The sequence below is a fragment of the Corvus hawaiiensis genome, chromosome 5 (genome assembly GCF_020740725.1).
Source record: "Corvus hawaiiensis isolate bCorHaw1 chromosome 5, bCorHaw1.pri.cur, whole genome shotgun sequence".
Classification (NCBI taxonomy): domain Eukaryota; kingdom Metazoa; phylum Chordata; class Aves; order Passeriformes; family Corvidae; genus Corvus; species Corvus hawaiiensis.
The window spans coordinates 61819876-61839522 of NC_063217.1; the positions used below are offsets into that span (position 1 = coordinate 61819876).

The 19647-nt window shown below is 38.9% G+C and overlaps 1 protein-coding gene across 9 annotated transcripts in view; it reads right to left on the reverse strand.

The window, feature by feature from the left end:
• WDFY3 (WD repeat and FYVE domain containing 3) overlaps window positions 1–19647 on the reverse strand; it is a 152655-nt gene that overhangs the window by 72480 nt on the left and 60528 nt on the right. For 8 of the 9 annotated variants that reach the window (XM_048304684.1, XM_048304683.1, XM_048304676.1 and 5 more), the window contains 8 exons: window positions 15948–16057; window positions 14739–14900; window positions 13450–13642; window positions 10840–11026; window positions 7944–8110; window positions 5000–5467; window positions 3536–3634; window positions 1190–1383 (listed from right to left, as the gene is read on the reverse strand). In XM_048304684.1, the coding sequence (XP_048160641.1) occupies window positions 1190–1383; window positions 3536–3634; window positions 5000–5467; window positions 7944–8110; window positions 10840–11026; window positions 13450–13642; window positions 14739–14900; window positions 15948–16057 (1580 nt within the window). The remainder of the gene's footprint in view (window positions 1–1189; window positions 1384–3535; window positions 3635–4999; window positions 5468–7943; window positions 8111–10839; window positions 11027–13449; window positions 13643–14738; window positions 14901–15947; window positions 16058–19647) is intronic. The other variant, XM_048304677.1, reaches the window with a different exon arrangement.

Below are 19647 nucleotides of genomic sequence, written 5' to 3' on the forward strand. Positions count from 1 at the left end.
TTTTCCATGACCAAAAGTTTACTTCTTCAGAATCAGGCTGCTTTTTTAAGCACTCAGAAGATGGGCAATGAAATAGCAAGACTGTCATTCCTCTGAAGGCAGTATCACCTTTCCTGACAAACCTGAACAAACAGTAAGAGACATATCATCACACTGTTCTGGGCTGTCAGTTCCATAACCAAAACTTCTGAAAACAGCACCAATGGAAGACAAGTACAACAGGTCATGGGAGACAGAAATCCCGATTTTCTGTTAAATCCTCTGGGGAACTGCAATATCTTTTCTCTCCCCGTATTGTGAATAACACGTGCTCAAAAATTACTGAATACCTTGATAGACAAAACACAGTAAATGAATAATTACTAGTTTTCCTTTCTATCTTTTGGAAAAATATGAAGCTGTTCACCTGCCAGAGAAACACTACAGCTCCTTTTAACAGAGATGAACCTAGATGTCTCTAAGTTCTCTCAGTAAGACTCATTTGCTTTCTACTATTTGCCTCAGCTTTTCTACCCTAAAACAAAACAGTACTTCGTCAATTTACAAAAATAACATTAGCTACTCGGAGAAGAAATTGTGGGTCTAGATTAGCAAACAAAACACCTAATACAACAGGAAACAGACAAGAGTTTTCTTGCTCTTCCTCCACTCCCAGCCTTTTCCACTATTCCACTATTTTGCTTAAGCAAGCAAGTTCTTTGGCTTTATCTTCTACTGTGATCATTACAATTTGCGTTTATATTAATTATTTCAGCATTCATAGATACAAATTGGTAAAATAAGACGCCACAGGAAAATGCAAGCCAGCACTGAAAACAAATGTATGTTGCTTGCTTGCTTTTTTTTCCACATGTATTCCCATTTTTTTTAGCTGAATAAGACCCCACCAGGAAAAATTATCATAACTGCAGCACCTCATTTTCTATCCACTGAGACTGATTACAGCTGATGATGCTAAAAGCATACTCACTCACTAGCCTCTATCTCTACTTCTGAAGCCTACGATGGATAGATGGAAGAAAATAAAAACCATGGATCAGATGTACATATCTCAACTCCAGAGACAATCAATATACAGTAGCTAAACACCATTCACCCAATCCAGCTCAATCCAATGCCCTTGTCAGTGTTTCCTCTCTTGGAAGCACACCTTAGGAGCAAGAGTGCTGAAGAACAACCCTTCACCTACCCTCAGGATGTCAGTTTTCAGCTGCAGTTCTGTAGGTGGGGCCGAGTGCATCAGCCCCAGCAGGGTGCCCATGTCGTCCTCTCCGCTGGGTGACAACACCAGCTGCTGGATGATCATCAGGGCGTGCTGGCGGCACTGCGGATACTTCACGATGTTGTGCACACACCTGGCACCACCAAACTCCCTGAAAATGCCTGCTCAGAAAGAGGGGGGAAGGATAAGTGCTTTAAGAGTAAGCAAAACATAACCAGTGACAAATAATGACAACAGAACAACACCAAAGGTGTTTATTTTCATTTCTACAGATTGAAAGGCAGAGTTTTAGCTCTATGGATGTTTAATGATTTACTACTATTTTTCCTCTCCTAACACAAATAAAAATAGAACTTCAATGTTTTCTGACAATATTTTTCACTAAAGGCATTGAGTACAAGGATAGAGGTCAGTTCTAAGAATTTCCTCAATAATTCTGTTACTCCAACAGCAGTTACTCTCTTCATGCTAGAGGTCAAAGGGTCTTGGGATGAAATAAAAAATGTACCAAACCCTCCATGTTTTGTGAAGGCCATACACTGTTCTGGTTTAGTTTATCTTACATTTAGCAGTGACCTAAGTGCAATATGAACTGAAAATATAACTGAGCTGTTTCTGGACAGAAGCACTGATTGAGAAGTGATTCAGTTTATCCATATCATTTTTAAGATTCTACAGAAAATTTTGTGTGGCAAGACCTATCTCTGTAGAGATTAAGTCAAATAATGGCTATTCAAGCTTACTCACTACTGCAATAACCAAAAATTCTATGGAAATCGATTCTGAAAACATTACAAAATCCAAAGTAGAATATAAATGGCATATATAATGTGTGTTTAGTACAGTGTCAGCACCTAGAGCATTTCCCTATGTTAATTACTGAAAATGAAAACTGAGTGGGGAAATGGATCAATGCTGCATTACTGCATCAAAAAGGGATCATTTTCCATGTGACTATAAACTAAAAGAGCAGTTTAAATGACCAAGTTCGGGATTAACAAGTTGATTCCCTCTAACATATACATACAAACATTAATCCCGCTATCCATTTCCTGTCTCCTGCTTTCTCTGACGTCCTTTGGATGAAGTACGGATTCAGTGCAAAAGCAGAGGCCTCAGACCCTGAGACAGGTGAGTTTGCCCTTCACAGGCAAATCCTATCTCCTTCGTAGTCAGGGTTTCATAGAGACTGGGGTAACATTTTATACTTCTCCCACTCTCAGTGTAGGTTCTCAACTATCCAGTGAACCAGTGTGGGTCTGGGCACCCAAATTTCCTGCTGAGATTTAGTTAGCAGTTATGTGATACTCAGGAAAGCTTATCAGATGCTGGTTTAAGATTAGAAACCAAGCACTGAATGTGGTATGGATCACTGCAAGGCTGCATCATGCCTATCTATGCCTCTGTGATGACCTGTAACCCCTGCTGGCCTCTGGATACAGTGCCACTGGGCTCACATCCCAGTACAGACAGTAGGCACCCCTTCTCTGAGGAATGGTTTCTCAGCACCTCCTGTATGCTCTGTCCTGCTCCTGAACTGGGAGAGCTACTGATGAAATGAGGCCCTTGAATTCTCCAAGATTCCTCAGGAAAAACATCTGTGGCTTTATCCCAAAGTGCTGATGTCTTTTACACTCCCTGCTGTTGCTTCTCCAGTGCATACTCAGAGATTAACTCAGTCCTGAGAAGCAGCAAGGAGGTCCTGATGGCTGACTGATGCTTCCTAGGTGAGGTCAGGAACGCCATCCAACAGCAGCCAAGGATTTGTCACAAGGCAGGTGGACACTACCACGGTTTCAAAACCACTAAGTCCTGGTTAATGAAACCTCCATCTCTACTAATATACAGATGCTTGATTTAGAAAAGGACAATTGTAACAGAGCCCTATTTGTACATACTGACTGGGAGTAACTCTTTAAAAATGAAAAGACATCTTTAACTAAAGATACAGGCATTACATTAAGTAGATATGACACTGTGAACACTGAACTACATTTCTAATTACGTGTTTAAATTTTAAAACATCCAAACAGTGTTACAAGCACTACTAAAAATTATAGAACTGCTGAAGAGTCATGGAGTGTGGTGGTTGCCTTCAAGTAAACAATAGCAAAGAAACTCAAGTTAAACACTCTTGTTCTCCTTTATTTTATGCACTCCAGGTTACACTGTCTATTCTCTTTGCTGGGAAAACTTGGCAAGAGAGAAAGTGTATTTCAGACTATTTGAATACTGGGCTGAAGATAGAAAGGCAAAACCTAATTTTCTGAGTTACTTTTTTATACCTATTTTAACAAAAATCTCCCTACTCACCTGCATTTGTGTTTGATCCTTGTAGTAGTACTGTCAGAGTCTCCATAACCAATAAAGCCAGCTGCTTTTGGTCCTCAAATGAACTGCTTCTTGAATCTACTAAAAAAATATTTTCAGATGCTAAAGTCATAGAAAATACCACTCTTTTAAAAGATGCTTCTTGGTACTTTGCAACCACGCTATTATTTTCTTTGCTTCCCCAGAGAGCATGCAGCCCCACCATTTTCCAAAGCAAGTTGAGATTTAGACTACACATGCGTTTCTGGGAAAGCTTAACTATGAATCATTTGAAAAGTTAATTTTATAAAGACAAGAATTTAAGCAGAAGTTTTTGAGCACTGTGAGCTCCAAAGTGCCTGACACTGCAGCTATTATTTCTTCAAGCCACAAAACTATACCATAGTTGAAGAATTAACTGCATCTCTTCTTGTTCAGTTTTCAGTACTTGAAAAGAGAAATTCCACACAAACCCCACAAAACTACACTCACATAATTACAGCTGATTACTCAACAGGTGTAACAGACCAACACTGCAAGTGGCATAGTACACACAGAGTAACACTCCAGAAAAAACAGTGGGGTTTTGGGTTTTTTTTAAATTACCCTAATAAAAAGTAAACCCCAACACAAGGACATGTGCACCCAGGTAGCACCGTAATTAGATGACAGCTTCATCCGTTTATTTACAGGGACATGAGAACTGATGTGTTTTTTCAACGGAGTTACTGGCAACAAAGCTTTCTACCTCTAACCTACAGCTACCACTCACTAATGAAGCTTCATACAATTCAACCCAGGTGAAACATCAAGCAGTTATGGTTAAAAAGTAAGTGTCACTGATGCACACAAGCTCGATTGCAGTTTGAATAAAGAATGTAAAAAGAAATTCTCTGTGTGTACATGTATGCTCCTATGGCACATGGCAGAGCCTGCTCTGCAGGCCTAGCAGCTGTGCAGCTTATCTGGGATGTTCAAGTCTGCAGATAATTCATCTTAATTTACATTTTTTTAATGCTTAGAAAAATTTAGACCCAGCTTATAAAAAAGTCTCCTGTTACGAGCTCAGATAGGCACTCTATTGTATTTTTTCAAGGCTGGGGCTAAACACAAAGGTACAAAGTACCTTTTGTTAGGAAGAATATTGATGCTATGTATTGCTCCTTTACTTCTTTCACACTAAGTAACAAATATTGAATCAGTACATCAAAAAAACATTTAAAAAGGAAAACATGAGCTCCTACTGCTTTGCATTCATACAGCATCATTCATTAAAGTTAGCCTCGAGCTTCTCTCAAGAAACTGAGAGAAGCAATTCCAGTGAGCTTTTAAGACGGCAGAGCAGTCCTCAGCAGAATTCAGCCCGCAAGGTACATGTTCAGACTCTCTCATTTCTCCTAAACATTAGACTCCACTATTTCCAGCCAAAAAAGACAAATATTAGAAAAATGGAAAATGACACGCTACCTTGATCATTCAGTGCCTGAGTGGGATCTTTCAAAAGGGCTGCATATTTATGAAGAAGATTTACCATCACCTCCAGAAGTCCCACTTCCCTGAAGACATCCTTAAAGATGTAGTCATGACGGGTGAACTTCAGGAGTGTCTTCATGGCAATGATGCTACACTGAAAAGAAGTGCTGGATTTTAAAAGGATGCTCACACTGATCAGTTCTTTACAGGGTATGTAATTCAAGCTGAAGACAACCAATTCCAGCATCTCAAAGTATTTGGTCTGCACTTCTGGAAGTTTAGGAACTTTCTCTGCAAACTGAGACAATGTGTGCTGCGATTCCAAAATGAAGTAGTTGGCATTGTCCGCCATATAAATATTCGTGATGGCATCAAGGATGATTTGTGCTAGATAGTTGGTTTTTGCTCTCAAAAATGCATTCTGGAGGACAGAAAATGCTTGAATATTCCTCACACTATGACCTAAATCAGGAAACAAAGCAGGATGGGAGGAAAAAGGAAAGAGAAAGTTCTTAATCATCATAAACAATGAATAAACTTATTCATAATGATCTATACATTTTAGTAAGTGGGAATAAAATAACAGTGTATGATGCCACATTTAGTTGAAAAAAATCATTAAAACACTGCAAATTCCACAACCTACTATTCTTTAAGATGGCAGCTTCATCTTCGATAGTAAGAGTTTATGCAAGCAGCTAAAGATGCTGATCAAAGATCATTTCTTTAAAATAGATAAGCACACTGATTTAGTGTTAAAATGTACAAAGGATACAGTCCTAGAGACAAAACAAGCCCTGCCCCTCATGTACCCAGGCCATAGGAGAACTCATTATAGCAACAGTGAGGTGGTCCTGTATTCCATAATGCACCACACAACCCTCACAGCTGGGAACAAAAGAGCTTTGGCAGGATCCAGTACTATTAACAATTAAGGAACTGAAACATAGGGAAGGAGTTGAAAAGCATAAGATAGCTCTAATATTAGCTCACAAAGATCTCACATCTTTAAAGCTCAGTCACAATTCTTCTTGTAAGTACCTTCGACTTGATTAAAATCTCATTCATTCAGCCAAAGAATGCATCATTTATGAGTGCTCCCCAAAATTTTCTATGGGCAGATATTATTCTTATTTTACTCAAAAGATGCCTAGAAGACAACTTTTTTAACTTCTGTAGGAATAGTACAAGCCACAATGTACAAATCCCATGATAGAGAAAACAACTGATGGTAAAAAATAGTTTTAACAAAATAAACAATCAGGATTGAGAACTTTAAAGACACTCAAAACATTTAGCATGTTTTAACAATAAAATCTTATTTTACTTTTTCAAATAAAGGTATATGCAAACTGTTAACCTGATTTGAAAACCCTTTCATAAGTAAAAAAAATCCTTCTTTATTTCATATTCTCTGTGGAACACTACTCCATTCATTTTTGTAAACTGAGTTGTCCAATTGAGCAGTAGGTTCAATTATCTCCATGCCAAGCCTCCCCACTTTCCATGTCAGTATTTCTCCAGAAGGCAAGAGAAAATTCCCTTGTAAATGAACATGGAACAACTTCACATCTGGAAGAATATTAGTTACATTTAAGTCACACTCAGTTGTTCCTAAAGGGACTTCTTTATATGCTTTCTTTATTATGGAAAATGTTCAAATGAGGGGATTTAGAGCTTATTAAATGTGACAGGAACATAGTAGTGTCAGATAGAACTATTTATATTCTAGCTTAGTATCAACAGTTGTTCCAGTCAATCAAGCAGATTAATAAATTCTTTTTGATTATTAGGAGCACTACTGAAGAAATCAAATTATAACAGGTCTTCAGAGATCAAGAACTAAAAGGATTTAAATGAAAGTGATTGAGAAAATGAATGAATACAGTCTTCATAAAAAGAAATTATTAAAAGCAGGTAAAAGAAAGAGATGTCCTGACAAATACCACAAAGTTAAAAAACTCTTTTGCAGATTGCAACAGGCCATGATTCTCTCATAATATTGTATCAGAAAAGCTGATTAGCCTAAACAAAAATGAATATTATCATCAAAACATGAAAAAATTAAACTCTGAGTGTTCACCTTCTTTTTCTGTTTAGTGCAAAAGAAAAACAATTGCTATGAACAATGAACTCTCTCCATACCAGAGAAAGGAAGTCACTGTCCAAGGAACCTAGGATGTATATTCATTAGTCTATAAATCTATAAATGCAATCCTATAACAAACTTTTCTTGTGCCGGTGGTATATCTCATAAAAAGTTCAAGTAACAAACTAGCTCCACAGTCACTTAAATTCTAAACTCCTTCGTTACATACAGGACTAACCTGAATTTTAAGTTTATGCACAGAACATGAAACATAAGTTTATTTTTATAAAACCCTTCCTCCCTCAAGACTTCCTCAACCTTATCTCCGAATTGTAACTGACTGTGGTTTTAAGCGCACCACAGATTTTATCACTCTGATCACAATAGTGATGAAATAACAGATTTCAGCTCACAAGTTACATTTGCCTATGCTGACAAAAGCTAACAGAAAGCAAAATGGTGTGGGGGAAGGATTAAAAAAAGAAAAAAAATCAAGCCAGCATATCAGCCTTTCATATCAGTTTAGTAAGAGCAGCTTAAAACACCATAAATCAAATCAGTGCATCTCTCCAATAAAATAATCTCTTCAAATCTCCATGTAGAAAACTGTCAACTTTGCAGTGAAGAGGCTGGACCTATCCTCAAATACACAAGCCCCAAGCTCTCTTCTTTGGGTACCAACCCCAAAATAAAATCTTTGAGACCAAAATCACCGAGTATTTGATACACGATCTTAGATAAAGAACCTAGACTTGGTTGCAAAGGGTTTGTGCAATACATAGCCGCTCCGTATCTTGTAATTTGCATTTAAAACAACAAAAAAGCAAACAGAGAAAAAAGCAGACTCACCTTTGCCTGCAGGCTGTGGGACTGCAAATCCAGGTAGCAGGAAAGGTACTCCAGTGGTAACACCAGCTGGCTTTAGTTCATTGACACCGTATGTTGTCAAGGAAGTTATCAAGTTAACTAAGTCCTTCAAAGCATCCTTAGATTCAGCTTCTTTTGCCTGTTCTAATCTGAAGAAAATACAAAAGGATCAAGTTAGCAGCACTAATTTATTTGAACTCAAATCACTTTAGTAAGATCTGGTTTACTTTACTAATTTAGAGACCAGCTTTACTGCCTTATTCCTGCAGTATTTTCCACATTCCTATGTCATACCATTAGTCAGTCAAACATTGGACTTAAAAGAGCAAACAGTCATTTGCCATAGGAATTTACCTCATCAATCTTTCCTTGAACTCAACAGTCTACTAAAAACGAAGAGACATGAAAATTACATTAAAAATCCTCTCACAGACATGAAGATGCTACATAGGAAAGTACATGGATAGTCTGTAATTAAATAGATCCGTAATTAACTTGCTAGATTACATCTGCCATTTTAAGAGTGAATATTTTGTGTTAATGAAATGGTATCTTTGTAGAAGCCTAGCACTTCGAAGCACAGGATGAAGCACCCTCATTAGAACTACAAACTCTTACCTTTGAACACAAGCGAACAGGAATGTTAACATCCCATTCCAATCACTGTTCACTGACAGGAACACACCATCAGACCAAACCCTAAAAACTGACTGAATCATAAAGCCATCCTCATTTTCCTGCTACTTCACCACAAATTAAACAATATTCAATTATTTACTAACTCTGTAGATCTCAGAAGTAAACTGGGGATCACGTTCTTCTACTCACTCAAGCAGTGCAAGCTCTGTTTCACTTGTTCCTGACAAGTGATTGTGGGAGCCCTTTACAAGCAACTCATTCTGCATCCTCCATCTTCTTCTCAGTCAGATGTGGCTGAGGAACGAACCTCCTTCAAACAAAGAACCTCCTTCAAACAAAGAACCTCCTGCCAACAGTCACTACAGAAGCACTGAGCTCACCTACTGCCACTCTACTAATCCTCCACATACCCTGCCCTTTCTCACCATCCAGGTGAAATCACCAAAGTGCCCCTCTGGCCCTCAGAGATTTTCTGCAATTTCTTAGTAAGCCATTTTTGTCACACATCCTTCTGTTTTTCCAGCTTCAAAGCCTTTGCTCTGCAGTTTGAGGCCCAATGTCCAGATTTCATACCCTCATATGACAGTCATCTTCACAAAAGTGCCCCAGAGCTGAACAAGTCTCTGTGGATCGGTTTGAGCCAAAACATGTCCAGGGAGAATAGATTACTGTGGTCCATCACTGACCAACACATTGGCTTATTCAAGGTCACTGTTTTTTGAAAGAAAGTGTTTTCTTCTAGAAAACCACCTCAGGAAGAAGTGAGGATAACACATTCCTACACCATTAATTTACTGATGCCACCTGACGATCGCAGGTGTCCCCTCCTTCTTCAACGAGACATGCAAATCCCTAATCTTCCTATGCATTTGGCAGGGATTCCCCACCATTTGATTTAAAGGATGAGCAAGCTCAGGAGAGAATTTGTTTAAAACACTTGATCTACAGAGAATCACTTTTGTACCTCAACATGAAACATGACAGCATGTTCCCCTCATATTTCACTGAAACTCTGGCTGACAGTTTCTGAAGAAAAACTGCATTTGAATTACACTGCTTTGAATTAATGCATTCGTAAATACAACATACTCCAAAACTCCACTTATAGAACAAGAAAAATAACAATTCCTTAACAGGTGCTTTAGCTTTTGTGGCACCAAAGGAAACTTAAGAGTAATTTTAAGTGTGATTAGGAATTTCAAATGCCGTGTCTGTGTCTGGTATCCATTTAAAACAAACAAAAAACCCCCTCAGAAATTTACAATGTAGTGGAAAATTTAGTTTAAATACTTGGGTGCCAAAACTCAGCATAATAACACCAAAAATAGGGTGACTACAACATTAACATTTCTCATTAATAATGTTTGACCCAAATATACTTCATAAGGTGTACACTTATAGTTTCCCAGTATGTGCCTTGGATTTGAAAAATGTATCTCTGTATTTCAACAGCTAAGCATCCTTCTTCAGAACTTCATATCCAAACAAAGCAACATAGACTTCCCATTGATTTTAAACAAATAATTCAACAGACACTCTTTTCTTTCTCAGTCAGAAAATTAAAGAAGTTTCTTTCCTGGAAAGAAATAAAATCATGGACAGATCATACACCCAAATTTTTTTTTGGGCAGGCATTTTCATTACCGTATTTTTTAATGCATTAGCAGCTTAGAAATACCTTTAATAAAAAATAAAAAGAAATATATATATACACACACACTGATTCCCTTGTAACATGCACCATGTTTACATATGTGGTTTTTCATTATGATAGCATGATAAAACAAGACAATAATTTAATCACAGAATTATTTAAGTTGGAAAAGAACTTTAAGATCATTGAGTCCAACTGTTAACCCAACACTGCCAAGTCCGCCACTAAACCATCTCCTTAGACAAAACAAACTCCAACCAAACTCAAAAACCTCTAGTTGCAGCCAAAATTTTATGTTCTGGATTCTGTATAAATATTTAGTACAAGTTATTTTTAAGCAACAGTTTTCTTTACACAGCAAGAAGCATTTAGTAATAAATCAGTACTAAAGAACAAAAAGTTAAACAATGTAGTTTCATAAATGGAGAGAAGCATAAAATTCAATGTTTTGGTCCTAATATCTTCATTCCATAATCATCTATAATCACTTATTTGTTTAAACCTATTAATCTACTCTTTATTAAGAAAACCTTTTTGAAAAAAGCTCAGTGATCTGACCGCATTTCTTCAGGCACTTCTGCTTACCTGAGGAGGAGGTCACAGAGGAAGTTGTATCCTTGCCATATCCTAAAATCATCCAACAATGTTTGGGATACATCACTGGAGTCTTTGAGAAAACAAGAAAGTCCAGCAAACATCTCAACTATTTCTAGGGGAGAAAGGTCATCAGACTGCTGCATGTTCTGGACACACGTGGACAAACATTCCTTTTCTGAAAAAAATTGCAGTGAAGAAATTTAGGATTTTACTGACATTAATGACAGCAAGAAGCATAACTAACACACGAAACACAGCAATAAGGTAACTTATTCAAGTATCTCTTGCCACAGAACATTTAATACCACTTGAGGATGAGAAGGACTATCAAGTGGCTTTCGATCAGATCCCTAACCTCTTTTTGCCAACCTCTTCCTCCCTTTTATAACCTTTACTCTTGTAAGGAGAAAACTGTGTAGATAAATACTGATTTTTACCTAAAAAGTCTGACCAGTTAACAGAATAAAAAGACAAATATGGCAACTGTAAGTAATTCTAAACCATATTTTCCTCTTCAAAGTTATACAAAGCACGGACTTGAAGTGTTACTAAAACCCTATATATAAACCTTTATACCATGTCATCTTATCCCTACTCTGGTTAGCATTTCATTGGCTGGCATCAAAGAGAGACAGCTTGTCTTGCCCTGCATAATTTTCACATCCCATCAGTTCATTCAGTCAGCAACAAAAAGTTTTCTCAAGTCTATAGTGAGATTTGTTGCACTCTGTTTTAAAGATGCTCCTTTCCATTATTTGCTATTTTATCTTTGCAGCATGCACAACACAAGCACAAATCTTTCTAGCTAGACTGGTAACAAAATTTTCCAGAGATTAAATCAGAGCATGAGATGGTGAAAGGATGTTCCTTTGCCTATGATGAAATATCTTAAATTTTTTCTGAATATATGATGAGCCTTGAGACAGACGTTGCTATCTCAGGTCAGGTTCACTTTTTTAATCAAAAAGCAAGAAGGAATGCCAACTGGTTTTCTTTTTAAGACTTCATTTCTCTTTTTAAAGAACCTAGAGTATCTTTTCATATGCCAGTTTCACTCCTCTGTGGACCAAGGCCATACAGAAGCAATAAAGGTAGCAGTTGTAATATGCCAAATGACAGTCAAAACTTATAGCACTTCATAACATTTTCACACATACATACATACATACACCTTCTACACTCATCGAAAGCCCACCAGAAGCCTATCACCTTGCAAGCCCTATCTGAAAACACTCAGTTGGTGACTATGCTGTGCTTTCAAGTGATACTGTATATTCACATCTTTTTAAGTGGAATTGGAAACACACTGTTAGCACAAGAAAAAACACAGGCTGAAATTTTCTGTGAAGTATGTGGGAGCAGGATGATATATTTAATAAACCATCAAAATGGTTCTGCAGACCCTTTTAACTAACTACTTGCTTCTCAGGGTGTGAGCACCCCAAAATTGTGGGTTTCTTTTTTTCCAGTAGGTGTACACCGCTAAAATGTATAAGGATGTTAGTTCATTCCAACAGTCAGTCCAATTTAAAAACCACAAATGCTTCCTATGTGGTCCCACAGTCTAAAAGCCTTAAATATAATATTAGAAACATATTTTATCAGATTCCTTACCTCAAGTCCTACATACCTAAACACCCATCCAGTTTTCAATTAATGCAAAAAGAATCATTTGTATGCAAAGCTGCTTCCAGGCAGCTAATATCCTCTCCAACACTGGTTTTCATCTGCAAGTGGTTGTGAACCAGCTTGGCAACTGCCTCTTCACCAGCTCCTTGCAAAGATAGATGATGAGCAAACTGCTACTTTTATTAGCTACCAAAATCTGTAACCAGCTACAGAAATGTCCCTGTACACTACAGTTTCCATGCCAGCAACAGCCAGGATCTACTTGTCTTAAAAAATGGACAGAAGACAAACTGGAATGATTCTGGATGCTTCATTCATTTGGTGACTTGCAGTCTGGATTAAGCCCACAAGATAATTTCATTTGGCCTTCAGGATGCACAAAACCTGCAATCTGTAAGCTGTATGGAAAGGTGGGGAAGATGAGGGCCTGGCAGAAGAAATGTAGGCTGGCTGAAGTGTCAGCAATCCAGTCAGTGAGAGAACAGGGAAAACAGAGGGGCTGCAAACCCATCGAGCACAGGTGTGGTTCTCAGCCAAGCAAAGAGCCTCCATGGGCCAGGCCCTAAGAACAACATCTTTAGGTTGGGGGAGCTGGGCTGGACCACAGGGGAGGAAGACAGCTGGCTGTTAAGGATTAATGCATCTTCACAGCGAGTATTTTTCAATACAGGGAGTTACCGAAGTTACCAAAAGCCTTTCCTTTTTCTCGTCATGAACTCTACACCAAAACATGAGAGGAAACTCTATCCTCCCAGGTTAAATTGAAATGTGAATGAGACAGACTCAGGTAAAATCACCTCTCTCACTACACAAGTGCTTGGAAATGTTACCTGTACATAAATATGCATATGTCCAAACTAAAAGCCTAGAAGCTTCCCTATTATTTTCATGCCTATTTCCCAAATAAGAAAACTATGAAAGAAGAGCAGGAAAATATCCCAATAAATAATACTGAAGGAAGACACATACCATGAATGTATTTCACTACATTGACACTAAGGCCATGACGAGATATGGTCATTAGTACTTCTCCTGCACTCTTCCTCCAAGGCAGATTATAGGGAGGGCACCATGAGGTTATTGCACTGAAGAGAAGCTGGAGATCATCCTTCTGAGCTAATTCTTCCGCCGGGGACACAAAACTGCACAATTTTACTAGGATCTGAAATAGGAAGTCAATAAACAACTAGCATGAATACCTTTATCCTTGCTAATTTTGCCTAGACTTAGTAAAAGGTGAAACATTCTTCCTTTAAGCAAACACATTAAAAAAGGTAACATGCTGTTTTCCCTTTGTATGTTTCAGTACTTTGAACACAAGACAAGGTTATTCGACACATGGTTATTTGAAGTCCCACTTCAGATTAAAATGCTTACCAGAAGACTGGAAGCAGAGTTTAAATCTCTTAGGCTGACACAGCGTACTTGCACAGGTACCAGGATATTCCACTCTTGGAGAATCTGCCAGTTGCCTAATTTACAGGTCTAAATTCTGCAGTGGGGGAGAAGCTCTGTGAGGCAAACTGCTGTATCCCTTCCTAATGCAGGAAGAATGCTATTGATGGGTTGTTGGCAGAGCAGCAACCATAACATCTTGGTCAAATTAAGTTTGTCAGGAAAGGCTACAGCAAAACTGCAGACCTACCTGAATAACTGGCAACTGGATCTGAATTTCCTAATTACCATAACCAAGTCAAAAGGCAGCCACAGAAGTGAAGCTACTACATCTCAGTCCCTTTTCTGCATGTTTTGAGGACATCCTACCTCCATTTTGCATCTTGTGCAGGAAGAACTCAAGCTCCCTCTCAGAAAACTGGAGGCAGGCTGTCTGCAGCTGGAGGGGGAGGTCTGAAACCTCACCCATTCCAATCAGTTCATTTGAGAGTACCACTTTATTATCAATACTAATGTTTTTTACTATGTCTATTTCAATCAGTAGCAGCCAAAGATACCAAGTACTAGGACCAGTTAGATGAAAACACAATAATTAGTCCACATGTTGTTCCTTCTAAGTATCTGTGCAGAAGAACTGCATGCATTTCTGTACAGGAGGTATTTTTCAAAGACAAAATCTACAGGAGGAGTAGAAATTTAACCTCAACTGTGCTTCCAGGAAAATCCACCTCTCTCTTAGCCATCAGTTTTTGAAGAATCAAGGAAGAGTAACACCTGGCTCAAGTGAAAAGTTTCTAGACTTTGCTCACATGAAGTATTTACATTCCTCTTTCAAATTCTATGACCTATTTTACCTTTCTTACCTGTACAAAGACTTTCTGTAGCAGCGCTCGGCGCTCTGCGAGAGGTAGTTCATTCTGTGCTCCTCCAACTACCTCAGGCACGTGTGGAAGGTCAAAGAACAGATACAGACATTTAACAAGTGTGGAAGGCACTGACATTGTAGTCATGCAGTCCACAGTTTTCTGAGGAAGAAGAAAACACAGTGAAAAATACCAGTTCAGCATATTATATATTCAAAACATCGATAATAATGCAGTTGATTGAAATGCTGGTTTTTCTTTCTCACACCTTTGGTGAGGTATTCACACAGCAGTACAGATTCACCATCTATTCTTGAATGCCTATCCAAACAGTAATTCTAAAAATAGGATGATTTATTTACATGACAACAGCATCTCACAGCCACAGCTCAGAGCTCTTATTGCACAGGACAGAAACAAAACCTGTCAGTCTCTGCCAACAGAAGTTAACAAGTTAATTACAAGACCTTCAGCCAAGCCCTCGTCAGCTACCAATTCTTTGTAGCAGTAGAAATGGGAGTGGGAGAAGGACTATTCAATTTATGCTCTCACTTGGCAAGAAGGTATAAGCCGCCGTTAAGAAGCAAGGTAGTAGAAAATCTGAAAGCATCAGTGGGAAGAGAAGACAAATTGGCGTGGAGGCTGGTGGTGTACCAAAACAGAGATAAGATGATGTGTTGAATTGCAAAGGCAGATTGGAGCAGAAATAACAAACCACACAGCTGCCCAGTACACTGCTAGAGATAGCTCTCTGATGGAGGGCAGCACCAGAAGCAGAGGCAGGAATGATTCACTACCAACCACTCAGCACTGCTGCTGGCCTTGCTTTTTGCAACTGCTGTGGCCCTCCTCCAGTGACGTGTGCAAAGTTCAAAATCTGAACTATTTAGGTCTTGTATGTGCCATGCATCTCAGGGGGCACTAAGCAGCAGCATGCGAGAGAAGCCTTTGGGCAGCAATAAAAGTTGCATGCATAATTCAAAAGAACATTATAAATTCAAGTCTCAAAATGACTGGTTTTTTTCAGGCAGCTGAAACCACAAGGAGCTAAAGCAGAAGTCCTGTGGCAGTATCAGAGAAAGAGTATCTTAACACAGAAAAGCAGAATATAGTTATATCTTTTTGTGAGTGTTCATGCAGCTCATTCTATTATTGCTTTTGTCTCTTCCACACCATAATTTATTTTCAGCTTTGCTGTTTCAGACTAACCTGTCCTGATGAAGCTAGTAAATTGATTGTGGTGAGCAGCATCCAACCTCTACTTGCTTCTTCACTTTGATTGACCTCCAGAAACTGGACGATGGCACGACTTGCAGCCTCTGTAGGGGACAGTAAAAAGAAAAAAGCAGTAAGAACTCAGTCTGGAAGTCTGCAGAAGGGGACACATCCTCTCAGCAGCCCCAAGCACTGAGCATAAATTCACCTTTGCAGCACTACTTGAAAAAAGGACTAGGCTTAGGCCTACACTTTCCAGACACACATTCCAGTCTTACACACACACTTGGCTTTTACTGTGGCATGGCTGCAAAAAGTACATTCTTTGACCAGCAGACAGATTTCAGTAACCTGCAGTGACTTTTTTTTGAGTATTTTTGCTTTATCAAACACAGTATACTTTTTCCAAAGACATGAAGTCACCACCAGTTAGTGGCCTCTGTGGAAATACCTGAAATTTCTGAAAAAAAGCACTGCACTGAAACAACAGTATGGAGGGTAACGGGGATTGTAGGGAAGGAGAGGTGCTGAAAGACAAAAGGAATAAAAAACAGGAAAAAAAGTAACATTAAGGCTAAGATCAGCAATTACCACATCCCCAGCCTACATTTTTTGAGAATGAAAACAGTAACAGCTTATGGATAATTCTTACGATTGAGACCCACTTCTGGATGCTACTCCGTATCAGTCAGAGCCAAAGACAAATACTCAGCCTAGTAAACAAGTTATCAGCCTCAATAAATAAATCAAGAGAAAATGCAATCCCATTTCACTGCTGCCTGAAAACACACTTATGTAAGAAGTCTATAATGCCAGTTGTGATGTCTGCCCATTACCTTTAAGAGAAATTTAAAACCATTTTTCATTAATAACTGTGTATCAATCATCTCCTGTGCTTTTAGTGTCAGCTAGGACAGAAAGGGAAGGTGAATAGTATCACATAAAAAAGAAATTACAAAGGAATTACTAATGGAGGAATAAATCTCTAACTGAAGAAAAATCCAATTTTAATATTGGCTTGTTTGCTTCATTTGCTGTTAAGATGCCCCAGCAAACACCTGGGAAGAAGTTTATTCGACAGGCAGCACATTTCATATGGCAAAGTACTCATCAAACTTGTAGCATCGACTACATTGAGAAGATAGCTTTCTGAAGCACCACACTGTCAGCTGTGCAGATTTGATTCATTTGTGCAATGGCTCCTCTCTCATGTTTTTGTGTGGCAGACTTATTCCCATAACAGACTTCTGTACAAACCACTGGCTTTTCCAATTCTGATGCTAAAGCAAGGAGAGGCCCCTACCACTTCCCTCCATTAGACTGAGATAAAACAAAGGCTGAGATACCAAGGTGAAAGGTAAGGCAATTTATGAAACACACAAACAAGGACAAGTACCCATTTCCCAGCATGCGGACCTGAAGTACCTGGTGGGCACTGTCTTTAAACTATCAGTGCGAAAGCTCTGGTTAGGTGGTTGGGCTGGAACAGGCCAACTTAGAAAGCACAACAGCTGTGACACAGTTGCATTTCCTACACTAAAGGCATAGGCAAACTGCCAGAATTCCTGACAAAAGCCATTTTTCCTCAATTTTGAGAGTCAAGCATGTCTAAAGCATGCACTGCTTCTACAAGGACAGTGCCCCACCAGCCCAGCATGAGGTGTGATTTTGTAGGCCGGTTCTCTTTCTATCCCACCACAGACAGAGCTGGGCAATCTGTCTTTGACTGCAAGACTGGTACCAAACTGAGTGTGCACAGCCTCCTTTGGGCAGTCTCCAAAGCCACCTGTGGAACAGGGGCTCGTTTAGTCACCTTTGAAAGTGAGACTCAGGGGTTAAGCCCATGCTTCTGAAAAAGTTGTCACGCTGCTGGCATTCTGGCATAGCAGTTGAACACTATAAATAACAGTTGCAAAGCTGTCACTCTTAATTAAGCATTACCTAAAACACAGACAGCATTTTAAGTGCTGGAAGACGTTCTCTTGTCATCTGCTCTGAGCAAATTTGATAGCGCTATCATATAAGATTAACTTCTATCATCAGCACTAGTCTTAATTTATTCCTTGTACCTTTCCCCTGGTTTTGAAGCACCCGAGTCATCATTTACTATAACATCCTCTATGAGCCCCACTCAGATGTCCTTAGCCCTTCAACTTTGCTGCAGAAGAAAGCCAATACAGGAGTGGGATATGCTAACTAGTAAAAACAGCAAAAAAGCAAAGAGAAAAACCTATAAAAGAATATGTAAACATACCTATTGTGACAACTGTGCAAGCATGTACACATGAGTATAACCATGATGACGTGGTTACATGGTGAATACACAGGAGTCTGATTTTCCAGCATGGATTCAGTATATATGAGATAGAGGCTTGGTAGAATCAAACAACAAAATTTGTTTCACGTGCAAGAGGTGCATTGAATCCCGGACTTCAGAAAACCAGCAGGTAGCAAGCAATGGGAGTAGACTCATTCAGATGGGTAGCAAAAATCAATGCTACAAGCACTACAAGCAGTGCTGGTGCCTATAGCAATAGCACTAAGGGCAAATTCAGTGCAAGAAGCTTTTAGTTAGATGGTTTAGAACCATCAACAGCATACAATAATGTCATCAGACTTTTGTACAGCTTATTCTGGAGGGCAATATTACTGAAAAAAGTATCTGTGCATGTGCCAAGGGTGGGAGGGGAGGCAGAGTAAAAGGTATGGATAGGTGTGTTGGGGGTAGTGAAGCTGAAGGCAGGGATCCCTTCTCTAACGGAGCCTTCCAGAAGTCTCTGCTACTGCTTGTGGGAAATGCCTGAAGACACAGTCAGGCACCTAGAGTTACAGAGTACAAATAATTCCAATTACCTAGATAGTAAGAGAGAATTATTAACCCAAATAAAAACTTGACGGCACAAAGTCGGCCTTCCATCATCAGGAGCAGTGTTGGGCTGTCATCTCAAGTGGCAGATATGAAGTGGCTGATGCCTTTGCAGTGTGCAGAAATGGAGGGCTCCTCATCCAAAGATAAAACAAGTCAACTGTGCCAGCTTTTAGCCTCACTAATTCAGATGATTAAAAAACAGGCTTTCTAGGATCTCTTGGAAAGGCTCTATATTGCACTACACTTGCCTTGCATAAGATCTGGTAGAAAGCACCAAAAGTAAAGAGAAAGTTGACCAAAAGCAGTAAGTTATAGCAGTTGTTGATCAGAACTGCCTCTTGATAAATAGTAGCTGATAGGACACTTCTTTTTTCCCTTTCAGAGCAATTTCAATAAACACAAACCAGAATCACTTTGTAAAGCAAAGTCACCCACAGAACAGGGAAAACATACATATATAATGAAAAAACCAAGATGTGTAATCACATCATGTGAAATCATTTCCAACAGAGTCCCTTCTCAGCAGAAGAAAAGTTAATGTACCAAAAAAAGTCTGAAAGCAGCCCCTAAGCGCACTTATTTTATTGACAAACATCCTCACTATCAGGAAAACTTCAGACTTCATCATGGGAAGAGCCCAAAAGGCAGCTTAGTAGCAGAAGATGAGAAGATTCCTTCAACTATCATCTGTAATCTACCCAAATACAAGATGCACTTCAACAAATTATACTAACTTTTGTGGATTTAGGACAAACATAAAATTAATTATGTTGATGTGATATAGATAAACTAAAAAAGAACAATAAAAACAGAGTTTGCAGATCA